Consider the following 23,872-nt stretch of genomic DNA (forward strand, 5'->3'; position numbering starts at 1 on the left):
AGTGCAGAGGGGGAGATCAGGGAGGGCTTCCTGGAGGAGATGCATGCTGAAGCATTGGCCACAGGTAGATGAGTGGACTGTCTCAGGACTAAGGCATAGCTTTGGAGGAGGAAAAGAAGGATTTCACACAAGGCACTGGAAGTAGAAGTCTTGGAGACAAAGGAGTTCCTAAACCCGTTGAAGTAAAGACTGTCAAGGAGGGCATGGCCCAAAATGACAGGAAAAGTGTAGAATAAGACCCATTGTCAGTTGGCTTCAGCAACAGGCTGTCATGGCCGCCATACAGGAAGCTTCAATGGAGTTGGGGAGCAGAAGGTAGACTGGGTGGGATGACTTAAGGGTTGAGAGGACAGTTAGGAAGTGAACCCTTCGATACTCTGTAAATAAGTAAAAATGTGGCCGGGAGGGGTTGGTGGGAATAGGGCAGTACTAGAGAGGAGGTGTAGGGTTGAGGGAAGGGCTTTTTGTTTTGTTTGTTTTTATTTGAGATGATTAGGAGTTTGATGCACATTTAAAAAATTGAAAGAAGGGTTGGAGAGAAGAGTTGAGAGGAAAAGAGAGAAATGAGGATAAGTTAAAGGGAGATCTGTGTAAAACTGGGAAGGGGTGGATTATAGGCCCATGGATGGGCTCATCTGGGGATCTGCCTTCTCCTTTATATTGGTACAGCAGATAGGACCAACTTGGGTTCTCTTGGGCGTTTGGGGATGCAAGTGATGAAGAACTGCTTTTGAAGACCTTGTATTTTTTCCTAGAGTAGATGGCTCATTTCATAATTGTGTGTGAGACCCTCCCTGTCTGGGAGTCTAGAAGAGATGGCAGAAAGTTTGAAACAGCTGCTGTTTAAAATGTCTCGGTGGTACTTAGCTTATAGAAGTGCCAATAAATATTAATTGACCATGTAAATCGAATGGCTGTATGAATGATGTGAGGAATATGAGAAATCTTCAGGGAAATCAAGATTCCAAAGCAGGGTTGGAGGATCACGGCTCTGAGCTTGCAGTAACCATGGCTCTGTTTTGTTGTAGGGAATAGGATTTGGGGAAAAGACCTGAAGGGTATACAGCTATGCCATGTGACCTGGTCTGCAGATAGTAAAATCTTACTTTTTGGAATGGCAAATGGAGAAATCCACATTTATGATAACCAAGGAAATTTTATAGTAAGTCTCTCTCTCCCTCTCTCTCTCTCTCTCTCTCTCTCTCTCTATATATATATATATATATATATATATATATATATAGGTTCACTATTCTATTAGCATAATTTTATATGATTATTTTGTAGCATTTATATGTGTATGCTGTTATAACAGTTACAATATATAGAATTTTTCTTCAGCTTTAATTTTCTAATCATTAAATAATTTGAAAAGCTAAAAGACGAATCTCAGCATTTCTTGGGGGTATGTGGTACTTTGAATGGGAAAAGTCCCCATAGACTCATCTGTTTGAATGCTTAGGCACCAGGGAGTGGAACTGTTGGAGAAGGATTAGGAGGTGTGGCCTTGTGGGTGGGCTTCAAGGTTTTCAAAGCCCATGCCAGGCATGGTGCCTGGGGATCAGGATGGAAAGCTCTTAACTATTGCTCCAGTGCCACACCTGTCTGTTTCCTGCCATGATGATCATGGACTAATCCTCTAAAAATATAAGAAATGCTTTCTTTTATAACTTTCTTTGGTCATGGTATCCCTTCATAGCAGTAGAGTAGTAACTAGGGCAGGGGTGGGCAAGTTACTGATGTTTTGAGAGAGGGTCTTATGAAATCAGGCTCGGATTTGTTGCATAGCTAATTTTGGATTCTCCTGCCTCTACCTCCTGAGTGCTCGGGTTTACAGGGGTGTACCTCCACCATGCTCAGTCTTTTGCAGGCATTGGATCCAACTCAAGGCTTCATGAATGGTTGGCAGGTATTCTACTAAGCTGCATTCCGAGCTCAAGTGTAGTTCCTTTAAGACGACTTAATGTAGCAGAGTGTAGCTCTTAGTGCTGATTTCCTGTAGCTGGATGGGACAAGATGACAGTGCACTGAAGCTAAAGGATAATGAGTAGAATAATATGTTGTGTAAGTTTTTAAGTCTTCTAGTGACTGAATCAAAGTTTATATGCAGGATACCCAAGATATTTTTGTAGCAACTAGAGCTTGTTTGAGAAAAGAATGATCACTGATTTACTACATAAGGCAGAAAAATCAATTTCTAGGAAGAAGGTAAAATCAAGTAGCATGCTGGTTAGTGTTGATTGCCAACCTGGTGTGATCTAGAGTCACCTGGGGGACAAAGCTCGGGACATTCTGGAGAGGGAACATGGAGATTGAGGCTAGCCTCCAAGGGTGTCTTTGATGGATTGGTTATGTTCATTGATGTGGGATGGACCATTCTCTGTGCTGGCTTCCATCCCTCTCTGCTTCCCGCCAGTAGACTGTAGATCCTTCAAGTTTCTACTGCCTTTTCTTCCCTGCTGTGCTAGACTGTACCCTTGAATCATGAGCTAAAAGGGTCCCCTTCCCATCAAGCTGCTCTGTCAAGGTATTATATCACAGCTGGAAAGGAAAACAGACAGTGAACTTGGGTAGCATTGTCTGGAGAAAGGTCTGGCTTTGAGAGGTTTAGCCGTGAGTCTTGTTTGTAGGAAGAATTGCATCCCACACTCTACTTCCTAGTGGAAGTAAACTTGCTAAATTTCCTTTTCCTTCCTTCCTACCTCCCTCCCTCCCTCCTTCCCTTTCTCCCTCTCTCCTTTCTTTCATTTTTTAAAAAAATTTTTATATGTGATCTCACTACATAGTCCAGGCTGGCTTTGAACTCATGATCTTCTACTGTAATTTGATTTGAGTCTCTGAGTGTAGGGTTTTTTTTGTTTTTTTTTTTTTTTTTTTTTTTTTTTTTTTTTTTTTTGAGATCAGGTCTCCTATATTATTGAGACTGACCTTGTGCTTGCTATGTATCCCAGGCTGGCATCAAACTTGAGATCTTCCTGTCTCAGTCTCTGGAGTGCTAGAAGAGCAAGTATACACCACCACACTCATCTCTGTGTTTTTGTCCTTATTTTATACATGGAGGGTGGTGGGGAGTGGAGAAAAGGAAAGTCAGGTGAGTAGTTTATCTAGGTTTGGTGATCTAGTAAAGTCATGAAGTTTGCAACTGTAGCCAGATTTCAAGCCTTATTTTCATGGTTCTTCCTTCAGTACTTGTGATTAAGCCTAAGTCAACCATTCTACCTAGATGAAAATGAAACTAAATTGCTTGGTGAATGTCACCGGAGCTATCAGCATCGCTGGAATTCACTGGTACCATGGCACAGAAGGCTACGTGGAGCCTGATTGCCCGTGCCTAGCAATTTGTTTTGACAATGGAAGATGCCAAATAATGAGACACGAGAATGACCAAAGTAAGTAATCTTTTTTTTTTAAGTTGCAGAAGTTTAAAAATATTTTAAAAATTACCCTTAAGATTGTAAAGTTCTCTAGATGAACTTGTGACCACAGTTGCCACATTTGTCCTTTTAATTAATTAATTTGTTTCTGACTAGACCCCATTTTGATCGATACGGGCATGTATGTGGTTGGTATCCAGTGGAACCACATTGGCAGTGTGCTAGCTGTGGCAGGCTCTCAGAAAGTCGTCACTCAGGACAAGGATGTCAACATCGTGCAGTTTTACACGCCATTTGGTGAGGTAAATGTATCTCAGACTTATTCCCATTTAAAGCAGGCGCAGCAGTTAGTGGAGGAATGAACACAAAGTACAGCTCGCTATGCTTCCTGTTAGGGACGTTTGAGTCTCTAGATGTCAAGTGTGCATCTGAAAAGTATCTTATAAGTCTTAATTATATTCACCATCTTATAATCTGTATGTTTAGAAATCTAAATGTAATTGCCATGAAAGAGCTATTTAGAATATTTTCTCTGTGATCCAAATGAATTTCTCTTTCTAATCATTGACTTGATTAGTATTTTAGTGTAATACACTTAGTCTAGGTTCATGTTTATGGGTTTTAATATGATACTTTAAATGTCTTTGGATAGTAAATATGATTCTGCCTGTTCTTCTAAATTTCTCATAGTTTCAGTTTATTGAAAAGTATTTTATTTATTTATTTATTTTGAGACAGAGTTTCTCTGTGTAGCCCTGGCTTTCCTGGAACCTTTTTTTTTTTGTAGACCAGGCTGGTTTCAAACAGATCTACCTGCCTCTGCTTTCTGAGTGCTAGGATTAAGGGTGTGTGCCACTACATCTGGCATGATGTTTTATTTGTAAAAACCTATCTGAATAATAAATCACAAATGATAGACACTAAGTGTAAGCATTGTTTTCATAACTACATATTATCCTTCTCAGTGGTATTATTAATACATTTAATTTTTAGAATTTTCTGGAGTTGCATTGGTACAGTTGAGTAGTAATTTGTTCACTATAGTACTTTACATTTTGTTTTCCCCCAGCATCTAGGTACTTTGAAGGTTCCAGGAAAGCAGATGTGTTCACTGTCTTGGGAAGGAGGTGGATTGAAGATTGCTCTGGCTGTGGACTCATTTATATATTTTGCAAATATTCGACCTGATTATAAGGTATTTAGAGCTGTTATAAAACTTTTTTTTTAAAACTAGATCAGTTACAGCTTTTTAAGCAAGAAACTAGTAGAAAAGGGACTTTTGTGCATGACCTGCTTAAAATGAGTAAATAGCAACATTTCCCTAATACCTCAGATCGTTAAAACGGCTTTAAGATAGGCTGGAGAGATGGCTTAGAGGTTAAGAGCACTGGCTGGTCTTCCAGAGGTCCTGAGTTCAATTCCCAGCAACCACATGGTGGGTTACCATGATATCTGGTGCCCTCTTATGGCCTGCAGGGATACATGCAGGTATGATACTATATACATAAAAAGTAAATAAATAAATCTTTTTAAAAAATGGCTTTAAGAGTCCAGATCAAGTGGAAACAGGTGGCCACTCATGGAATCAATTGAAGGACTTACTCGGGGGTATAACTGAGATGGAGAGGAACAGTGAAGGAGATAAAGCAGGCACCAGGACTTAGCAGAACCAGATGGCATCTCCAGCCATGGGCTCAAGGAGCAAGGTAGGGGAATTGTGTTCCTGGAATCCATGAGTCAGGCCATTGCTGCCGGACAGGGATTGGGGAATAAACATTTCTCCTTTTCCTGGTTCTTTCTGATGGTCACCCCAAAGAGACCTTACAGCAGGGGAGCCCATGTGATGGAGTTTACAGAAGTCACCCTGCATGCTTGGAGAAGAGTGGGAAAGGGCCTAGTGGATCAGCAGAGAAAGTGAGATAAACAGTACACTATCTAAAACAAGCTTGGGATAATTTGTGTTTTTACGAAAAATATTATGCAGTTTAGGCATAGTGACTCATGCTTGCAATGTCATCTCTTGGGAGATGAAGGCAGAGGAATCTGAGGGCAACCTGGGTTATATAGTGAGAGTCTGTTAAAGAAAAAAAAAACAAACTCAAGGGTTCAGAGGTGGTGAGAATGTGACTTAGAGGTCCAGCATGCGCATAAGGCCCTGGGGTTTGATCACAGTGTGGCGTAACACACTGCAGCACAGCACAGACAGGACAGCAGAGGGGGACAAGGGCCGGATCTTACGTATTTAATTTTTAAAAGTCAAAGCACCTTGGAGAAATGGCTGGTTCTAGAACTAGGATAGAGAAAATGTGAGATATGCATGGAGCGTCTCAAGAGTACTAGGCCATAGGACGTGCTCTGATGTAAAGGGATGAGGCAGCCCACTATAGCTTACAGTGGCCGGGGCTGGACTGTGGGCCAGTGTGTGTAAGGAACAAAAAGAATGTAGCAGTCGATTATAGCCCAAGTTATGAAAGAAGAGCCTGTGAATTGATATGGATATATATATATATATATATATATATATATATATATATATATATTGAGTAAAGTAAATGGAAGGAAATCAATTTTTCTTACAGAAGTTTTTCAGATTTACTGTCTCTCTTAGAGGTGGAGTCTCCCATTCTTCTAGCTTAGAAAAGGAAAAAGAAGGGAGTTCAGTGACAAACCCCTCTGGCCAAGTGGTGAGGGCTAACATCTTCAGTGATGTCACCTGGAGATCATAAACCCTTCATGTGACACGAGAGGGACATTCACTTCAGTAGTGGTCTTCCTCCAAACCAGTAACTATGTAAGTGTGAGAAAAATACCAGACAGACCCAAACTGGGGGTCATTGATTTCTGCCAAGATCATCAAATACAGGGGACCCGAGAAACCATCATAGCCCAAGAGATCCCAAGGAGACATGACAGCGGGATATAAAGTAGCCACCGTGAGATAGATTCTGGGATCTCAAAGGACATTAGGGAGAAGCTAACGAAGAGTGTGGAGTCTAGTGATGCTGGGTTCTTAGCTGGGACAGATTTGTCACAGTTGTATATAATGCTGATGACAGGGAAAATGGTGGGGGTGTTTGTGAGCTTTGCATCTTTGTAACTTTTTTGTAAATCTAAAGTCTTTTAAAAGTTGAAGTTAATGTTAGGAAGTGGTATGAAGTGTCTACATGACTGAACATGTAATAACAACATAAGCGTGGTGTTGATGATGAGTATAATGTAGAAGAACACGTAAGAATGTCCTAGCACGCCTGGCGTTGGTGGCTCACGCCTTTAATCCCAGCACTCGGGAGGCAGAGGCAGGTGGATCTCTGTGAGTTCGAGGCCAGCCTGGTCTCCAGAGTGAGTGCCAGGATAGGCTCCAAAGCTACACAGAGAAACCCTGCCTCGAAAAACCAAAAAAAAAAAAAAAAAAAAAAAAAAAAAAGTCCTAGCATATTGGAGAGGGGGAGACTGTGTGTATACACCTTCTTTTCTCACTGGGACTGTGAGGTAGACGTTCAATGAGTAGTTGTAGCTAAACAATCCATACACGATTATGACTCAGGAAGTTGGGGTGGGGACTTCTGTATTTTGTTTTGGGTAAAGAATGTAGAAAGATTTGACTATAAAAGCATTCTTGTAAGATACATGGATGGGGAAAAGACAAAATACCTACTTTTTGAGTTTTGTCTTGGAGACCCAGAATTCAAACTCTTGATAGCTTGATCACTTTCTGGGCCCATCCCACAAAGAAGGGATTAACTATTGAAAATTTTTAGCACTGAAGCTTAACATTTACAAATTAAGGAAAGGTAAGTAAAAACAAGTTAAGCTTGTTTTTGTAGAACATTCTTTAAAATGTCTTTTATTATGACTTTTAGATTTTTTTGATAATAAAGGATTTATTTTTGGGTCCTGATACAGCATTGGTTCTAAAGTAAAAATAAAATAATGTGACTTTTCCCTCCCAACTAAATAGTGTATCTTCCTTTTTCTTCCCTCCCTACTTCTATTCCTTCCCTTTCTCGATTCCTAGTGGGGCTATTGTTCAAACACCGTGGTTTATGCGTATACTAGACCTGATCGTCCTGAGTACTGTGTTGTCTTTTGGGACACAAAAAACAATGAGAAATATGTTAAATACGTGAAGAGTCTCATTTCCATCACCACTTGTGGCGATTTCTGCATTTTGGCTACAAAAGCTGATGAAAATCACCCTCAGGTAGGGACCCCTTGGTATCTTAAGATGCAGATGCATTAGCAGTGAGCAGAGCTGGGCCCTAGTTGCCTGCCTTCTCAAGCATGCTGGCACTAGCAAGGATAGAACATTGGCTCTCTTTGCCATGTCTGTCTGAATGTGTTTTGGAAAACTGGCTTCATGTTTCTATATTCTCTGATTTTTTTTCCCTACCAGCCAGACATTGGCAGTTCATGCTAATGGCTTCCATACTGAAGCTTTTGCCTTGGAAATATGTCACGAGTGAAAAATTAATATCTGGATGTCTAGCAGAAATACTAATGAAACTGCAAAAGAGTTTGGGTAGTTTTTGACTTTGATCAATCTATTTTCAGTTGGAGATATAGTGAACTAAAAACTAAATATCATAGCATAAAATAAAGAATATAAATGATGTGTTTTTATAGAGTATACCAACAAATTGAGAATTTTCAAAAGCATGTATTTGAAGAGAAGTCTATCAGTATCTTTGGCTGGGTTATGGTTTAAAAGCACAGAGATTTTGTTAAAGGTAATTATTTGGGCAGCCCCATTTGTCTTTGTTTTCTCCAGAAAAACACTTAAATAACAGCACTAATATTTTTCAAACAAGTCTCAGACCCATAGTGGCTAGAGGCAATTGGTATAGGATGCTGAAGAAGCCTAGGACTTGGGGTGCCTGGGCGGGTAAAGACAATTTGTGAGTACCAGAGATGCAAGAAACAAAACCTTCCCAAACCATAAAAAAGATAAGCAAGTTTCCAGGGCTCCTTCTCTAGGCAGAGCATGTAGTCTTGTCGCCATTTACCAAGAGTAAGATTCGGTCGCCAAGTGAGACCAAAATGAAAATAAGGGCTGGGGAGAAGGTTCAGTGGTTAGGAGCACTGGATGTTATTCTCAAGGACCTGGATTTGATTCTCAGCACTCACATAGTGGCTAACAGTTTGTAATTCCAGTTCTGGCAGATCCAGTGCCCTTGTCTGGCCTTCCTGGGTATTGCACACAGGTGATGCACAGACACACACACAGGCAAAGTATCCATACATGTAAAATAAATAAATAGTTAAATATGCATGCATGCACACATGCGTATAAAACAACAATTGATGAAAATAAAGGTCAGAAATTTGAAATCAAATAAGGAGGGATATATAGGAAGGTTTAGAGGGAAGGGAGAAATGATATAATTATAATCATCTAAAATAATAAATACAAACCTATAAAACTATAACAGTCATAGAAAAATTTCTTTACATTTATTTAGAGTGTCTTTGTGCTCTTGTACTACATCACACTTGTGGAAGTCGGAGGACCAATTTCAGGAGTCTGTTCTCTCTTTCCACCACGCAGGTTAAAAGGACATGACTCAGGCCATCAGGCTGGGCAGCAAGCCCTTTCACTTGCTGTGCTATCTTACAAGCTACAAAAGAATTTTCTGTGCTGAAGTCCTCGGCTGATGGGGACAGCCTGCTGAAAATCAGACAGGTGTTAGCATTGGCCTCCAAGCACTCCCCTCCTAGTCCCACCGTGCTCTGCTGCACAGGTAGCTGGGCTTCCAGCTTTGAGGTTACAGGCTGGGAGTCTTTCCTGGGCAGCCTCATTAGCTCAGGTGAGAGGACCTCATACAGATCGAGAATCTCATAAATAGACCTGCCTAATCGCCTAACAGTAACGTAGTGGTCAGTGAGGCCCACTGATGGTGAAGTAGGTACCATATAGACTTTTAGCATCCAACTCCTAAATACAGCAGATGGGAAGACAGCACAGACATTAGGGGTGATGTCCATGGGAGCAAGAGATGAAATATAACTGCAAGTAGAGAAGAATTTAGAGGAAGCAAAGACTAGGAGTGGGACATTCAGGTCATGGGTTTTTGTTCTTGTTGTTTTTTGTTTTTGCTATTTTTGTTTTGTGAGACAGGATCTCTCTATGTCGCTCTGGCTGTCCTGGAACTCAGTATGCAGACCAGGCTGGCTTTGAACTCACAGAGATACTCCTGTTTCTGCCTCCTGAGAGCTGGGATTAAAGGCATATACCACCATGCCCAGCCCTTATTTATTTATTTATTTATTTGTTTGCATGTGTGTCTGCTTGTCTGTGCAGCACATGAATGCAGGTGCCCACAGAGTCCAGAAGAGGTGTCTGAATCCCTGGAACTGGAATTATAGGTGGGTGCTGGGAACTGAACCCTGGTCCTCTGCAAGAGCAATAAACCTAAACCTATAGCCATCACTCTGGCCCAGGGAGACCAATTCAAAAGCACTGTTGTCTTTTAAGAACAGCCATTGGTATCCTTACATAGTTCAGAGATTTCTACCCATAAAATAAGAAAAGGATAGCATAGAGAAGGAGAGACTTGGAAATTACAAAGATGATAATCACATAGAAATGTTTATTTTCCAACGACAGTTGGAAAGTAAAGCAAAAGAAATAGGAAAGGAGCAAACAGACAAGGAAATGGAAAAAAGTGAGAATGCCATGAGTGTTTAACATCCGAATAAGTACTAACAAGAGTGAACAGGCAAATTGGAGGACAGGGGCTAGGGGATGGCCCAGTAGGTGAAGCCTTGCTGTGTAAGTGTGAGCCTGGAGACTGGATCCCTGACACCCACATAAAAGCTGGGAGGCATGGTAGTGCACCTGTAGTCCCCTTACTGGGGAGGCTGAGACAGGAAGTCCCTGAGGCAAGTTGGCTGGCTAGACTAGCCAAATCAATCAGTCTTGGGTTCAGCAAGAGATCCTGCCCCTGTAAATAAAGTGCAGCATGATGAGGAAGGTCAACTTCTGCTCTCCACATACCTGTGCACAAACATGTGCTCTCACATGTGAGCACACATGAATATATGCACTGCAAATGAAGGAGAATAAAAAAAATTCCCTTGAGGTTTTCCATTAGGAGCAATCTAGTTCAGTGACTAAAAATGTTTCCACATCAAGGAATGTTGTTGTGAGTTTCAGAGCACTGGGATTAAACTGACACAACATAACACAATGTAACACAATATAACATACCCATAAAAGAACCCCACCCCCTCCTACCTTTTTTTCAAGAGTAAAGCAGTTTTCACAAGGTGAAAAGTCGGGCTGGCATTCAGCTAGTTAACAGCAAAGCTTTGGAGAATTTTCCCTCAAAATTCTGAGGGAAAATGATTCCCTATTTAGGATTTCTCATTGTAAGCAAGCTACTAACGTGAGAGTAGAATACTGATAGTTTTAGATGTGCAAGGTCACCAAAATTTTCCTTCCAAACTTACCTGCCTTAGGGAGTTATTTCAGGGTAAAGGACATTGCAATGAGGACTAAACCAAGAAAGAGAAAAGCCGGAAGCCCAGCCCCCGTGGTGAAGACTGTTGAGTGACACACCCAAGGGGCTCCAGGGAGAGGATAGGCTCTGAGGGAAAGCCAGGTGGATGAGTCACTCACTACATTGCCTCTTGTCAGATCCCTCGGGGCTTAATCGGGGCATAACTGGAGATTCAAGTTAGCAATAAATCTTAGAAAACTAAAGCGTAGAGAGGAAAACTAAACATAACCCCCAAACCCATTTATCTTAACAAGGACAGTGAAGTATGCTTAAAAGGGAAGTCATGGTGTGGTTGAGGGGTCAGCTGTGAGAACCTTTGTGTGGTGAAAATGGATCACTGAGTTTTACAGTTCAGAAACTCCAATTCTGTCTTGAATTTGGATACGAAATCTGAAAAAATTGTGTTCAAATCAGAAAGCTGTGGTCATTGACCTATGGGGCAAAGGAATGGGAAAGTGGATGGAGAAAGCTAAATGTGTTTGTTCCACATTGGGAAAACAATAAATAATGCACTAATAAATGAAACAAAGCAAGAGGGAACACTGAGAACATATTACCTAGAAACTGTGTTATGGTCCAGCCTGTAATTCTAGTGTAGGAGGCTGTGGCAGCCTGGGCAGAAGCTTGCCACGGGTTTAAGGCCAGCATGAGTTACAATGTCTTAAACCACTTCCCCTGCCATCTAAAGGAAGAACTAACCAACAGCCAACAGACAAAAACCTTGCTGCTCAAGAGTTGTAACACAAGCAGTGGAAGGATACATTAGAGCAGTGGTTCGTGACCCCTTTGGGGTCACACATCAGATATCCTGCATGTCAGATATTTACATTATGATTCATAATAGTAGCAAAATTAAACTGCAGTTATGAAGTAGCAGTGAAACTGATTATATGTTTGGGGTCACCACAACATGAGGATCTGTGTTAAAGGGCGGCAGCACTAGGAAGGTTGAGAACCACTGCATTAGAGGGAGTAGGAAGCAGGGAGATGGCTGCTTTTCATATGAACTCCTGTGATTATTTGATTCTGGAAACTTATAAACCAGCATGATTGCTAAACAGCAAAGTTAAGAGCATATTTTTGTGTTATGCTGAGGTGACAGACAAGCCTATTTTAAGTAGTAGAAGGGTGAAATTGTAGTCTATTATCACTTAGTTTATGTTTATAAAATTAAACAAGTTTTGAGGCCCTGATAGAAATTATATATATATATATATATATATATATATATATATATATATGAAATTATTGAGCTGATTAGGAAAACATTTAAGTAGAACAGTATTGTTAGTCCATGATGCAGTAGCTAATAGTTAGGATGAAGTTACCAACTTAGGAAGTATAATGTAAAATGTACATCGTACTCTTCCTAATATCAGTCATGATGATTGTTTGGATATATGCCATTGCTACTGAATTAATCGCATTTTCTGAATTTCTCATACTATTCATATATTGCTTCAAAGGAGGAGAATGAAATGGAGACATTTGGTGCAACGGTAACCAATTACTTCAGCTTCTTTATGGCTGGATAGATGGTGAGGGTGAGAATGAGTTGTGCTGCTCTAGTATCAGGAAGTTTAGATGTGTAAATGATGGAAGCAGCTTGTCTACTTGTGTGTCTTAAGTGTTCTCCTAAAACTGTAGGTTTTTAATAGTCAGTGCTGTAGACGATCTTTTTTTTTTTTTTTTTTTTTTGTCTGCTCTTCTTTGTACAGAACAGTTTTATTTATCAATTAGTTCCCAGTTAGTGATACTTGAAGAAGATAAGCATGATACATAAAGGGTATGTCATTTATTGTTCACTAGCAAGAACTCAGATATTCTTGCAAGGATTCTGATATTCTTTTTCTTTATTAACAGTTTGTGTTAGTTCTTTGCAATTCTATTGGTACACCCTTGGACCCTAAATACATTGACCTTGGTAAGTAAATGTTAATATTTACTTCCTTTCTGATCAGGTTTTGTTTGTAATACTAATTTAAAAAAAAATCCTAAAGGGCTGGAGATATGACTCATTGTGTCAGAGGTTTTGCTGTTAAAGCAAGAACATCTGAGTTCAAATCCTCGGCCACCCACACAATCTGGGCATGACCACACATGCTTGTAACCCCAGCATTGGGGGATTGAGATAGGTGGATCCCAGGAACTCACCTACCAGACAGCCTAATTGAAACAGCTTCTGGTTCATCGAAAGGCCCTGTCTCAAAAGATGGTGGATAATGACAGAAGGAGACACCCCATTTTCTTTATTGGCCTCTGTATGACATACATGAATGCGCACACCCACACACAAATGTGAGCATGGGTCACATACCTTCCTACCCATAATGGTGGTATTAATTAGAATGGCAGTCTCTAAAATAAGAGTGACCATCTCTCTGGTTGCAATGAGCAGGACTGGTTGGTACCTGCTCTCATGGCAGATCTACCAGCACTTCCCTTCATTCTGAAAGCAAGATGGTTAATACAGTAACTTGTAAGGCTCTTGTGTCTAAAGTCCACAGTCATTCCATAATTGCCATCATTTGTCTCCAAGGGAAATATAATTGTAGAGGAATTGGTATGCAATGCAAGATTAGTATATGATAAATAGGGTTACAGAAAGAATTTTGCTCTTAAACCAATTTTACTATTAATAAACTGCTTGTAAATAATTCTCTGCCATAAAAACATGCTAGCTGCTTATAAAGTAGGCTTGGTTTTTCCAGAGCTTTCTAATGAAACCAGGCTATTGATAGGGAAAGTCTTAAAAAATTCCCCATTACTTGTTTGTGAGGACATTTGTTACTTTAGTTTTACCCTTCCCTCTATCCAATAAATATCAAAGTAACTCTCTTCATAGTTTCAAGTCTTATCCTAACAAATTTATTCAAAACCATTCAAATTTTTTTTTTGCCATTTCAGCTTCCAAAATTAATGTTTCTTTTGTAAAATGTACTGCCATATATTGGAAATGGTATGACAAAAACTATTCAGTCCCCAAAATTGAAAATCCACCCAATTATTTTTGGACCTTGAGAACTAGTCATTTATTTTCAGATTAGATATCGAGTCTTAAAAGGCATGTTACTAGGCTAGAGAGATAGCAGCTAAGTGGCTAAAAACACTTGTTGCTCTTTCAGAGGGCCCTGGTTAGATTTCCAACATCCACATGCTGCTTCACAACCATCTGTAGCTCCAGTTCTAGGGAATCCAGTGCCCCTTTCTGACTTTCCTGGAGACCAGCCATGAGTGTGGTGTGTACATATACATGCAGGCAAGTCATTCATATGCATAAAATAAGATTAAAAAATTCTAAAAAAAACCCACAAAAACAAAAAAACCTCAAATCCCCCCAAACCAGCTGGGTAGTGGTGGTGCACACTTTTATTCCCAGCACCCAGGAGGCAGAGGCAGGTGAATCTCTGTAAGTTTGAGGCTAGCCTGGTCTACAAAGCAAGTTCTGGGACAGCCAGAGCTGTTACACAGAGAAACACTATCCTGAAAAACAGAACAAAACAAAAAATTATGTTTATGTCTCCTAAATGTTTGCATTTTCTGAGACCTTTGGATAAAACAAGCCAATGTGAAAGATACATATTGGCCTCATGTTTAGGTTTTGGTAACTCACTGTGATATAATGAAACATTTAACTTCTTGTGTATATGCACTGTTACATAGGTATGTTTATATATATATGCATATTTATATGCATGCATGTTAAGTTCTCTGTTAATAAAAGGCATAGCTTATAATTATTACAGATTTGTCATGTGAATGTTTGTTATTAAAAGTATTGCATTCTTTAGTGTGTGTGCATACATGTGTGCACGCACGCATGCACGCATGTGCACATGTCCCATGGCATGCACATAGAGGCCAGAGAACAACTTTCAGGCATCATTTTGTCTTCCCACTGTCCAGGTCTTGGGGACTGAACTCAGTTTGTTGGGTTCAATAGCAAGAGTCCTTAACCACTGAGCCATCTCCCTGAACTGAAGTATTATGTCTTTAAGGTGTGAGTTCTGCTAATCTTGAGATTTTTTTTTTCAGTATGCCAGGTAGACTATTTTAAAAACAAAATTAAATGTAAATCCCCTTCATAAAATGTAAGTATTTGAGAGCATGACTATTTGTATTTTTGAGGCTCAAAACCTTTTGGCTTATATTTTCACTGGATGAAACTTTAACCAACAGTTCATTCATTGGGCCACAGCAAACAGCTGCAAAGAGTCAGCATTTTGTTTCATATATACCCTACACAATCCCCTTTTAATGTCTCTGTGAAGTTTCCACAATAATAGTATCATGGGACAGGTACTCATCTGGACTGTATTATTTTGGTTTTGCTCTTCATCTTCCCTCTTGACAGTTTTTGAAGAAATCTACAGAAACTTGACTTTGTGCAGTCTGGTTGGCAGGGTTCTTCTGTGCTCAGTACGAGAGTGCAGGCGCCCTCTTTGGGTGCTCTCCCATGGGGCTCTCATGATCGCTTTGTATACTTCTTACAGAGTACTTCATGTGTCGTGTAAATTGAAAGTGATTATTTAGCAAACCACCAAAAATATGCTGTTTCAGACCCTGTAATAGTCCCTGGGGAAAATGATTAAAGAAATGGTGGCTTCTCTTATGGGCTGTATAAATACATATGGTTTGGTCCATCAGTTGGACAACAACTTAACTGCTTCTGTCCTGTGTGCCATGTGCCAGGTATTGTGCTGGTGACTGGGATGAATGGATATGGGTGCAGAAGGATGTCATGTAAGAAACACCTATAAGGCTGGGCGTTGGTGGTGCACGCCTTTAATCCCAGCACTCTGGAGGCAGAGGCAGGAGGATCTCTGTGAGTTCGAGGCTAACCTGGTCTCCAAAGAAAGTGTCAGGATAGGCTCCAAAGCTACACAGAGAAACCCTGTCTTGAAAAACCAAAATAAATAAATAAATAAATAAATAAATAAATAAATAAATACCTATAAGTGCCAGGTGTGGTGGCGCACGCCTTTAATCCCAGCACTCGGGAGGCAGAGGCAGGTGGATCTCTGTGCTCAAGTCCAGTCTGGTCTACAGAGCGAGTTCCAGGATAGCCAGGGCTACACAGAGAACCCTGTCTTGAAAAAAATGAGGGGGGAGGGGAGTAGAGGAGAGGAGGGAGGGGAGAAAAGGAGATAGCTGTAAGTATTTCTTCTGGTGGCATTTTAATGAGAGAGGATAGCACTGAGAAAAGGCTGGAGGCACAGAATGACCAGAGAGGACTAGCCCGCTGTGGGGCAGTCATTTTGGTAAGTTTCTAAGGATGGTTTTCATGTATTCAGTGGAAAGTTAATTGGATGAAAACATTTCAGTTTACCAGCTCTTTAAAGTGCTAAGAAATGAGTAAGTGGCAAAGCGGAGGAACAATTTTAGATGCAGGATTTATTCAGCCCTCAGCATTAAAATATTTCAAGCAGGTTTTTCTTATATTTGAATTCCTAAATTGTTTTAAATTATTTTACATCCTGGCCTGGCTAATAATGACTGACTATTAGTGTAAAAGCTCAGCTGATGGAAACATAATTTCTTAAAAGTTTCCTTCAGTAATCTCTCTACACATTTTGAAATTTGTTGCGTGTGTATGTAGGTGTTGTATATGTGCCTGTGTGTGTATATATATGCTCATGTGTGTTGCACACATGTATATATGCATGTTGAGGTTTGAAGTTGAAGTTGGGAGTCTTCTTGATAAAGTTCTACCTTTATTCATCGAGACAGAGCCCCTTGCTAAAGTTGGAGTGTGCGCCTTGCTAAAGTACTGACTAGTCTAGCTGCCAGCTTGCCCCAGGAAATCATCTATGCCTCCTGAATTCTGGGACTACAGGTGGTTGGCATGCCTGCCTGCCCTTTGTTAGTGTGTGTTCTAGGGCTATAAACTTTTCTTCATGCTTATCTGGGTACTTAGCTTGTTGAGACATTTCTCTAGCACTGATATTTTAAGTTGTTCTATCCTTAGATCCGCTTAAAAGGGGATTGAGTGTTTTTAGCTGGATAGTATCTGCCCCTCTAAAAATTCCATTTCTTAACAATTGATCTTCAGGGCTGGAGAGATGGCTCAGCAATTAAGAACACTGGATGCTCTTCTAGAGGACTTGGGCTTAGTTCCCATAACCCACAGGGTAGCTCATAATCATCTGCAATTCCATTCCAAGGGATCTTATGCCCTCTTTTGGCCTCTAGTGGCACCAGGCACATAAGTGGTGCACAGACATACATTCAGGCAAAACACCCACACATAAAATAAAAATAAATAAATCTTTAACAAAGTTGGCCTTCATTTTCTTCTTAATAAAATATTTTAATTAACCCTTGAGAACCTCATACAATGTATTTTGATCATATTTAGCCTCCCCTCCCCCAATGACTGCTAGTTGTATCCCCTAGCTCTCACTTCCTCCCAACTTCATGTCTTCTATTTTTGTTTGTTTATTTTTTAATAGCCCACTAAATCTAATTTGTGCTGTCCATATACTCATGGGTGTGAAGCCATCCACTGTAGTGTGATTGACCTACCATATCTTTAAGACAATTGACCTCCTCCCCACAGAAGCCATCAGCTTTCAGTAGCCTCTCCTGTTCCATGCTAGAGTGTTTACTGGCTTTGCCTTGATACTGAGCAGGTCTTGTGCAGGCACCCACATCTGCTGAGAGTTCATTGGTGCAGTGTCATAGGTGTCATCTATTGTTTCAGTGTGGTCCTCTTCTGACCTCTGAATCTTATAGTTTTTCTGCCCCCTTTTCTGATGGTCTTTGAACCTTGGTGCTGGGATGATATTGATGTCCCATTTATGGCTGGGGCTGGGGATGGTATTGATGTCCCATTTGTGGCTGAGCACTCCATGTACACTCTATTCTTTGATCAGCTGTGAATTTCTGCCCATTGCACAAAGAAACTTCTCTGATGAAGACTGAGAACTGTTCTAGTTTGAGTATGAAGATAAGTGTCCTATGGGTATGAGTTTAGAGGGCAATTTGATATTTTGCTCATTTCGCAGGATAATAGCATTAGGCCTATCTCCTGCAAGCCTCTCTAACCAGATTTGCAGTACCAGGCATATGTGGATCAGGCATGGAATCTAATCAGGCAGCAGCTCATTGCCCTTTTAACATTTGTGTCACTATTACGTCCTGGGCATATCTTGCCATACCAGTCATTATAGTAGTTCACAGGGTTGACAGCCAGGTGAGGCTGTTGATGACTCTGTCAGCAGATTTTACAGCACCTTCTAGTCTCATGAAAACTTGCAAGTGTGTGTGTGTGTGTGTGTGTGTGTGTGTGTGTGTGTGTGTTCATGATCAGTACCAATTGATTTCCTCCATGACCTGTGACCAAACTCTGTGATACCTTAGTAATATCTACTTGTGATGGGCAACCTCATCTTCATTTTCTTATCTTAGTTGGGGTTTAATTAATCTTTTAATAAACATATCAGAATTTATGTAGATGGCATTATGTTCCCATGTGAATTTACTGAATGTACAGCTATATTAATTGAAAATATGTTTTGGATATATATACATTTGTTCTAAGTAATGCCTGGAGTGCTTGGTTATATTATAAAAACCCATGTAGAAATTAAAAATAAAAAAATGATAGCTGTAATGATAAATCTTTCCACCAGCCGCCAGCTGCTGTCCAATGACTAGGATTTCTTACTTGCTAGCTCAGTCTTAATTATCAACCATAACTACTAATCTATATATTTTATAAGCAGTTATCTTATCGAGGACACTGGCCGTATGCGTCCTCTCTTGCTGGTGATCACATGGCGACCCCACAGAGAAGAGAGGAGGAGGAAGAGAGTGATTTCCTGCTTATATTCTGAGTCTGCCTGCTATGTCACTTCCTGCCTGGATCACAAGACTTCTCTTTACTACATTTCCCAGAACCTTCCTCAACTCCTAGTCCCACCTATCTTGCTTCCCTATTGGCCAAGGGTGCTTTATTCAGCAACCAATAAGATAAACATATACATAGAAGGACATACCCCATCAGATAGCTACCATGCCTAATGTGTCATAACGTTTATTGAGGGGTATTCTGCTTCAGCGATTAAGAGCACAGATTCAGGAGCAGTAGTGTACCTGGGTCTGTGTTCCATTTGCCCACTTGCTAGCTGTAGAACACATCAAGTTATAACTGTCTCATACCCCAGTGTCCGTATCTGCTAAAAACAATGTTGGCCTTGTGGCTGTGAGTTAATATGTGTAGTGTGTTTAGAAGGGTGCCTGGCATGTATTTAAAATTAAGTGTAAGCTGGGTGCTGGTGGTGCACACCTTTGATCCTAGCGCTTGGGAGGCAGAGGCAGGCTGATCTCTGAGTTAGAGGCCAGCCTGGTCTACAGAGTGAGCCAGGGCTACACAGAGAAATGCTGTCTGGAAAAACCAAACCAAAACAAAACAAAAGATGATTCAGCTTCTACTCTATTCCAGGCACTGTTATGCTTTACTTTCTCCTTTAGCCCTTAAAGCAGCTAGTGCTTCAGGGTTGCTATTATTATCTTCAGTTGACAACAAGAAAGCATTTGTAACATCATAGTTATGAAGTATTTGTAGTTTGAATCCAAGAAGCCGGACTTGTCCTTTGAGCTGTTAACATTTTAAGCCTGAATTAATCAGGATAGCAATAAATTCTTATTTATGAAGTACCAAGAATAAACAACACAGGGGAAGGCAAAGTGTGATAAGAATAAAATATATGGTGGCAAAAAAGAACAAGGAATGAACATAATTGTAATTAAACATTGGTTGAGAAAATGCTTTTATATGCTTAAGAAAATTTATTTTCTTACCAGGAAGCAGTAAAGGCTTGTGAACCTCAAATCAGTAAGAGCATAGTAATTACCAGAATTGAAATATTCATGGTGGAATTTACCAAACGTTTTATTAGAATTTAGTAAAAGGAGTCAGTGAGAACACAGCCTGGCTGGCTGTAGCACCCACTGGAGGCTTAGCTGCCTTTCAACAAGCCTTGGTTTTTGTGCAAGGCTTTGTGCTCCCTCTAGAGGTTATTAATAATATATGTTTTGTTTTGAATAGAAAAACATTTATGGCTGGAATTAATAGAAATCTGATGCAATTATATTGATACATTTAGTATATAAAAATTTTTGAATTTAAATTCTCAAGTCGTTAATCCACTCAGTTAAAACCACACTTCCTTGCCAATTTCTATTCTTCAGTTTGTAAGTGTCCTGCTGCCCCAAATACCCTTGTTTGGGCTGTGACAAAAGCTCCATAAGCAGCTGTTCTTGCTAACATTTCTCTTTTATTGCTTTGCATTATAAATAGAAAAAGGTTATACTTTTTTTTGGCTATTCATGAGTTTAGAAAACAAGGAGACATACCCCTTAATGAAGGAGTACTTTCACTTACATTCTGTTTGAAAATGTATATTTAATTTTTATTATTTAGTGTCTCCTGAGTTTAGGTAATTATTTTACTGCTTTGCCCCTGGTTTTAAATCCACAGTTGGAGTAGATGAGACCCTCTACTTTATAAAAGCACACCCAATAGTCATTCAGTTAGATGCTGTTTATGGAATGGGCAAATGAAAACAAGTATTTGCCCAGAAGCAAGGCACTCAGGACATTTTTTTTTTAACTAAATGAAGTAGAAATACGAGACAAATGAGATCAAATAAAGGAAAAATCTTTAAACCAAGCCACAGTTGGTAGTTGCAGGGGAGAGATTGGGCTTTAATTATGTGTTCATCAGATGGACATCTGAGTCGTTTCTACCTGTTGGCTGTCATGAAGAATGCTGTTTTGCACATTTGAGTGTAAACTGGTGACTGTTTTAGTTTCTCTTGGGCATGTAACATGGAGAACTAACAGGTAATGTGTAAGTCTATATTTAACATTTTGAGAAACTTTGAAATGTTTTTTTCAGAGCATTTTAGATTTTCATTTTTTCTCCATACCCTTATCAATTCTTGTTGTCTGACTTTCTAAAATTCTAGCTGCCTAGTGAGGATCACATGATGCGAAGTAATAGTTTTGCTTTTCAGTTTTTTGGTGGTTAATGATTTTGGTCATCTTTGAATGGTTATTTATGTATCTTATTGGAAAAGCATTTACCTAGATTCTTTGTCTTTTTTTAGTTTTTCTCTTATTAAATATGTTTTTTGAACAATTTCATATGTATGTATATAACCATTAATTCCTTATCAAATATATGATATATAAGTATTTTCTCTTATACTTGGTTATCACATGAAACATAAATGTCTTTAATTTTGATTCTGTTTAATTCACTGCTTTGTTTTTGTTTCATTTTTTTGGTGTCACACCTAAGACACCAACCATTGTCTAACCCTGGCTCATAAAGATTTACTCCTGGGGCTAGAGAATGGCTCAGTGGTTAAGAGCACTAGCTGCTCTTCCAGAGAACCGGGGTTCAATTCCCAGCACCCACATGTCAGCTCACAACTGTCTGTACCACCGAAATATCTGACACCCTCACACAGACATATGTGGGGGAAAAGGAAAAAATACGAATGCACATGAAATAAAAATAAACAAATCATTAGAAGTTTGTTCCCTTTTTTACCTTTGTGATACTGAGGGTTGAATCCATGGATTCTCACATGCTAATCAAGTGGTCTTCCATCTGCCTGAAGCAACAGCTCATACTCCTCTATGTAGTCTCTAAAAGGTCTGCAGGTTTTTAGCTCTTGGTTCATTAGATAGCAGATTCATTTTACTTAATACTTTTGTAAGATCCTAATAATGTCAGATTCTTCTCTAATTTGAGGGACTGTGTGCATATTTGGAGACTGTGGGTTTATTGTTTCTAAGATGAGCTGGACTCAGGGATGTTGAAGTGCTTCGAGGCACGTTCTGGGTAACTGTAGCCTAACTGCCTTAATGTCCTTTTGAATAGTACCACTGTTTGTTGCAATGACCAAAACCCATGTGATAGCAGCTTCAAAAGAAGCATTTTATACCTGGCAGTATCGTGTGGCAAAGAAGCTCACCGCATTGGAAATTAATCAGATCACACGGTCAAGAAAAGAAGGGAGAGAAAGGTATGTCTCTTGATACATAGTTTTAGTAACTCAATCATATCACATGGAAGCCTGACATAGCTAATTATCTGTTGCTGTTCTTGAGGAATACATGTTGCCTAAATTAATAAACAGACACACTTTTAATTAATTTGAATATCATTTAAATGGAACTGTTTAAATCTACCAAAGTAAAAGAAAGTTGACATGGTGCAAACAAAACAAACACCCTTATTGGTAAAGGCTGGACATCTGTGGGCACATTTTTGGTCAGTAAATGGCTATGTGACCCACTCCACATATTAGTATTAAACTGAAATTAGTTTTTCAGTTAAGATCTGAGTGTCTAACTGAAGCGTCATTCCCCTAGGTTAGTGGTATGGGCCTTTCTGGGATGTGATCCTAGTATCACTCACCAGGGGAGATGCAGGTCCTTAGACAGGGGCATAGAAGAGGGTTCTAGGTGGGGTGAACTGGGCATAGGGCTTCTTTCCCTGGCCCTATCTTACAGCTTGACACTTTGTTGGGAATGCATAACTTGGGTGTTCACAGTGGGCCAGGACTATCACTTATATAGCTGGTTAATACTTGATGGATAATTTCTGCTTTTTTGAGAACTGTTTATAGTTTCAGCTGTATCAAGAACTCTTTAAACAATTGGGGGTTTTCTACTAAATAATAATGCTCATTGTTGTCATGCCATTCTTAATTGCAAGATTTTGAAGTAATGTAATCCTCACTTTCTTCAAAATTCTGATTTTTTAAAACAGGATTTATCATGTTGATGATGTTCCTTCTGGATCTGTGGATGGGGTGTTTGATTACAGTAAAGCCATTCAAGTAGGTGGTTTGATTTTTGTCAGTAAGTGTTAGTGTCTGTAGATAAGGAAACATATGAATGAAAAAAAGTATATATGTATATATAGGTATATATATGGTGTAACCTATGGAGACTGGCTTTTCTTGCTGGACACAATGCTCCTTATGTAGATCCATCCAGGTGGTTGCAGGGCTCTCCTGTTTTACCCCTCTGGTGGCATATGCTGGCCTCTCTGATCTCAGTTTATCTTTAAGATCATAGCTGAGGCTTTTGCCTATTTAGTATAAGTCAGATTCTTCCTGCTATGTGCTTTTGTAACCCATTTCTATTTCTTAACAGACTGTAATTAGATGATTGATTCATGGTCTTTGGAAGTTGATTTTTAAGTAATTTTTTTGAGGCTCAAGATTGAAGTATAAGCCAGGTGGTGGTGGTACAAGCCTTTAATCCCAACACTCAGGAGGCAGTGGATCTCTGTGTGTTCAAGGCCAGCCTGGTCTACTGAGCAAGTTCCAGGACATGCTCCAAAGCTACACAGAGAAACCCTTTCTTAAAACAAACAAACAAACAAAAAACCCAAAACAACAGCAACAACAACAATAACAACCCTCCTCCAAAAAAAGACTGGAGTATATTTAGTACTTCAGACACATAGTAGGTACTGTAAATAAGAGTGCTAGTTAACAAATGTTTTATTATATATTTTTAGTAATTGAATACTAGTTTAGAGCTCCTTTGTCATTCAATAAATATTACATAAAATGATTAATTTTAGGGTACGAGGGATCCAATTTGTGCCATCACTGCATCTGATAAGACACTGATTGTGGTAAGCTGAAATAAACTCATTTTATGAATAATAATTGTTTATAAAACTCAGGTAAAGCAAAAGTTTTGAATTTAGGTTATCATGCTGTGGATGTCCTATGTTTTCTCAAGTCTGATAGAAGAAATGAGAAAATTTTAAGGCTTGTGCACATATTATTAATCATTTGCAAAAACGTTAACTATTTATAAAGCGGTCAGGTGATGGAACATGTACATGGAATTGGTCCTGGGTTGAATGCCCCACAAAGAGTCAGTAGGTGCAGAGACTGTATGGGAAGCATCGGTAGTAGGATTGTTTTCCTGTATGTAGCCCAGGATTTTTCTATTGGC

General features: G+C 39.6%; 1 protein-coding gene across 1 annotated transcript in view; it reads left to right on the plus strand.

The window, feature by feature from the left end:
- Wdr35 (WD repeat domain 35) overlaps positions 1–23,872 on the plus strand; it is a 53,339-nt gene that overhangs the window by 9,758 nt on the left and 19,709 nt on the right. The window contains exons 6-14 of the mRNA XM_027424626.2: positions 1,029–1,162; positions 3,224–3,389; positions 3,531–3,676; positions 4,444–4,569; positions 7,390–7,575; positions 12,737–12,797; positions 21,771–21,915; positions 22,665–22,734; positions 23,490–23,543. Coding sequence (XP_027280427.1) covers positions 1,029–1,162; positions 3,224–3,389; positions 3,531–3,676; positions 4,444–4,569; positions 7,390–7,575; positions 12,737–12,797; positions 21,771–21,915; positions 22,665–22,734; positions 23,490–23,543 — 1,088 coding nt within the window. The remainder of the gene's footprint in view (positions 1–1,028; positions 1,163–3,223; positions 3,390–3,530; positions 3,677–4,443; positions 4,570–7,389; positions 7,576–12,736; positions 12,798–21,770; positions 21,916–22,664; positions 22,735–23,489; positions 23,544–23,872) is intronic.

Source organism: Cricetulus griseus, chromosome 7 (genome assembly GCF_003668045.3).
Source record: "Cricetulus griseus strain 17A/GY chromosome 7, alternate assembly CriGri-PICRH-1.0, whole genome shotgun sequence".
In the NCBI taxonomy this organism is placed as follows: Eukaryota; Metazoa; Chordata; class Mammalia; order Rodentia; family Cricetidae; genus Cricetulus; species Cricetulus griseus.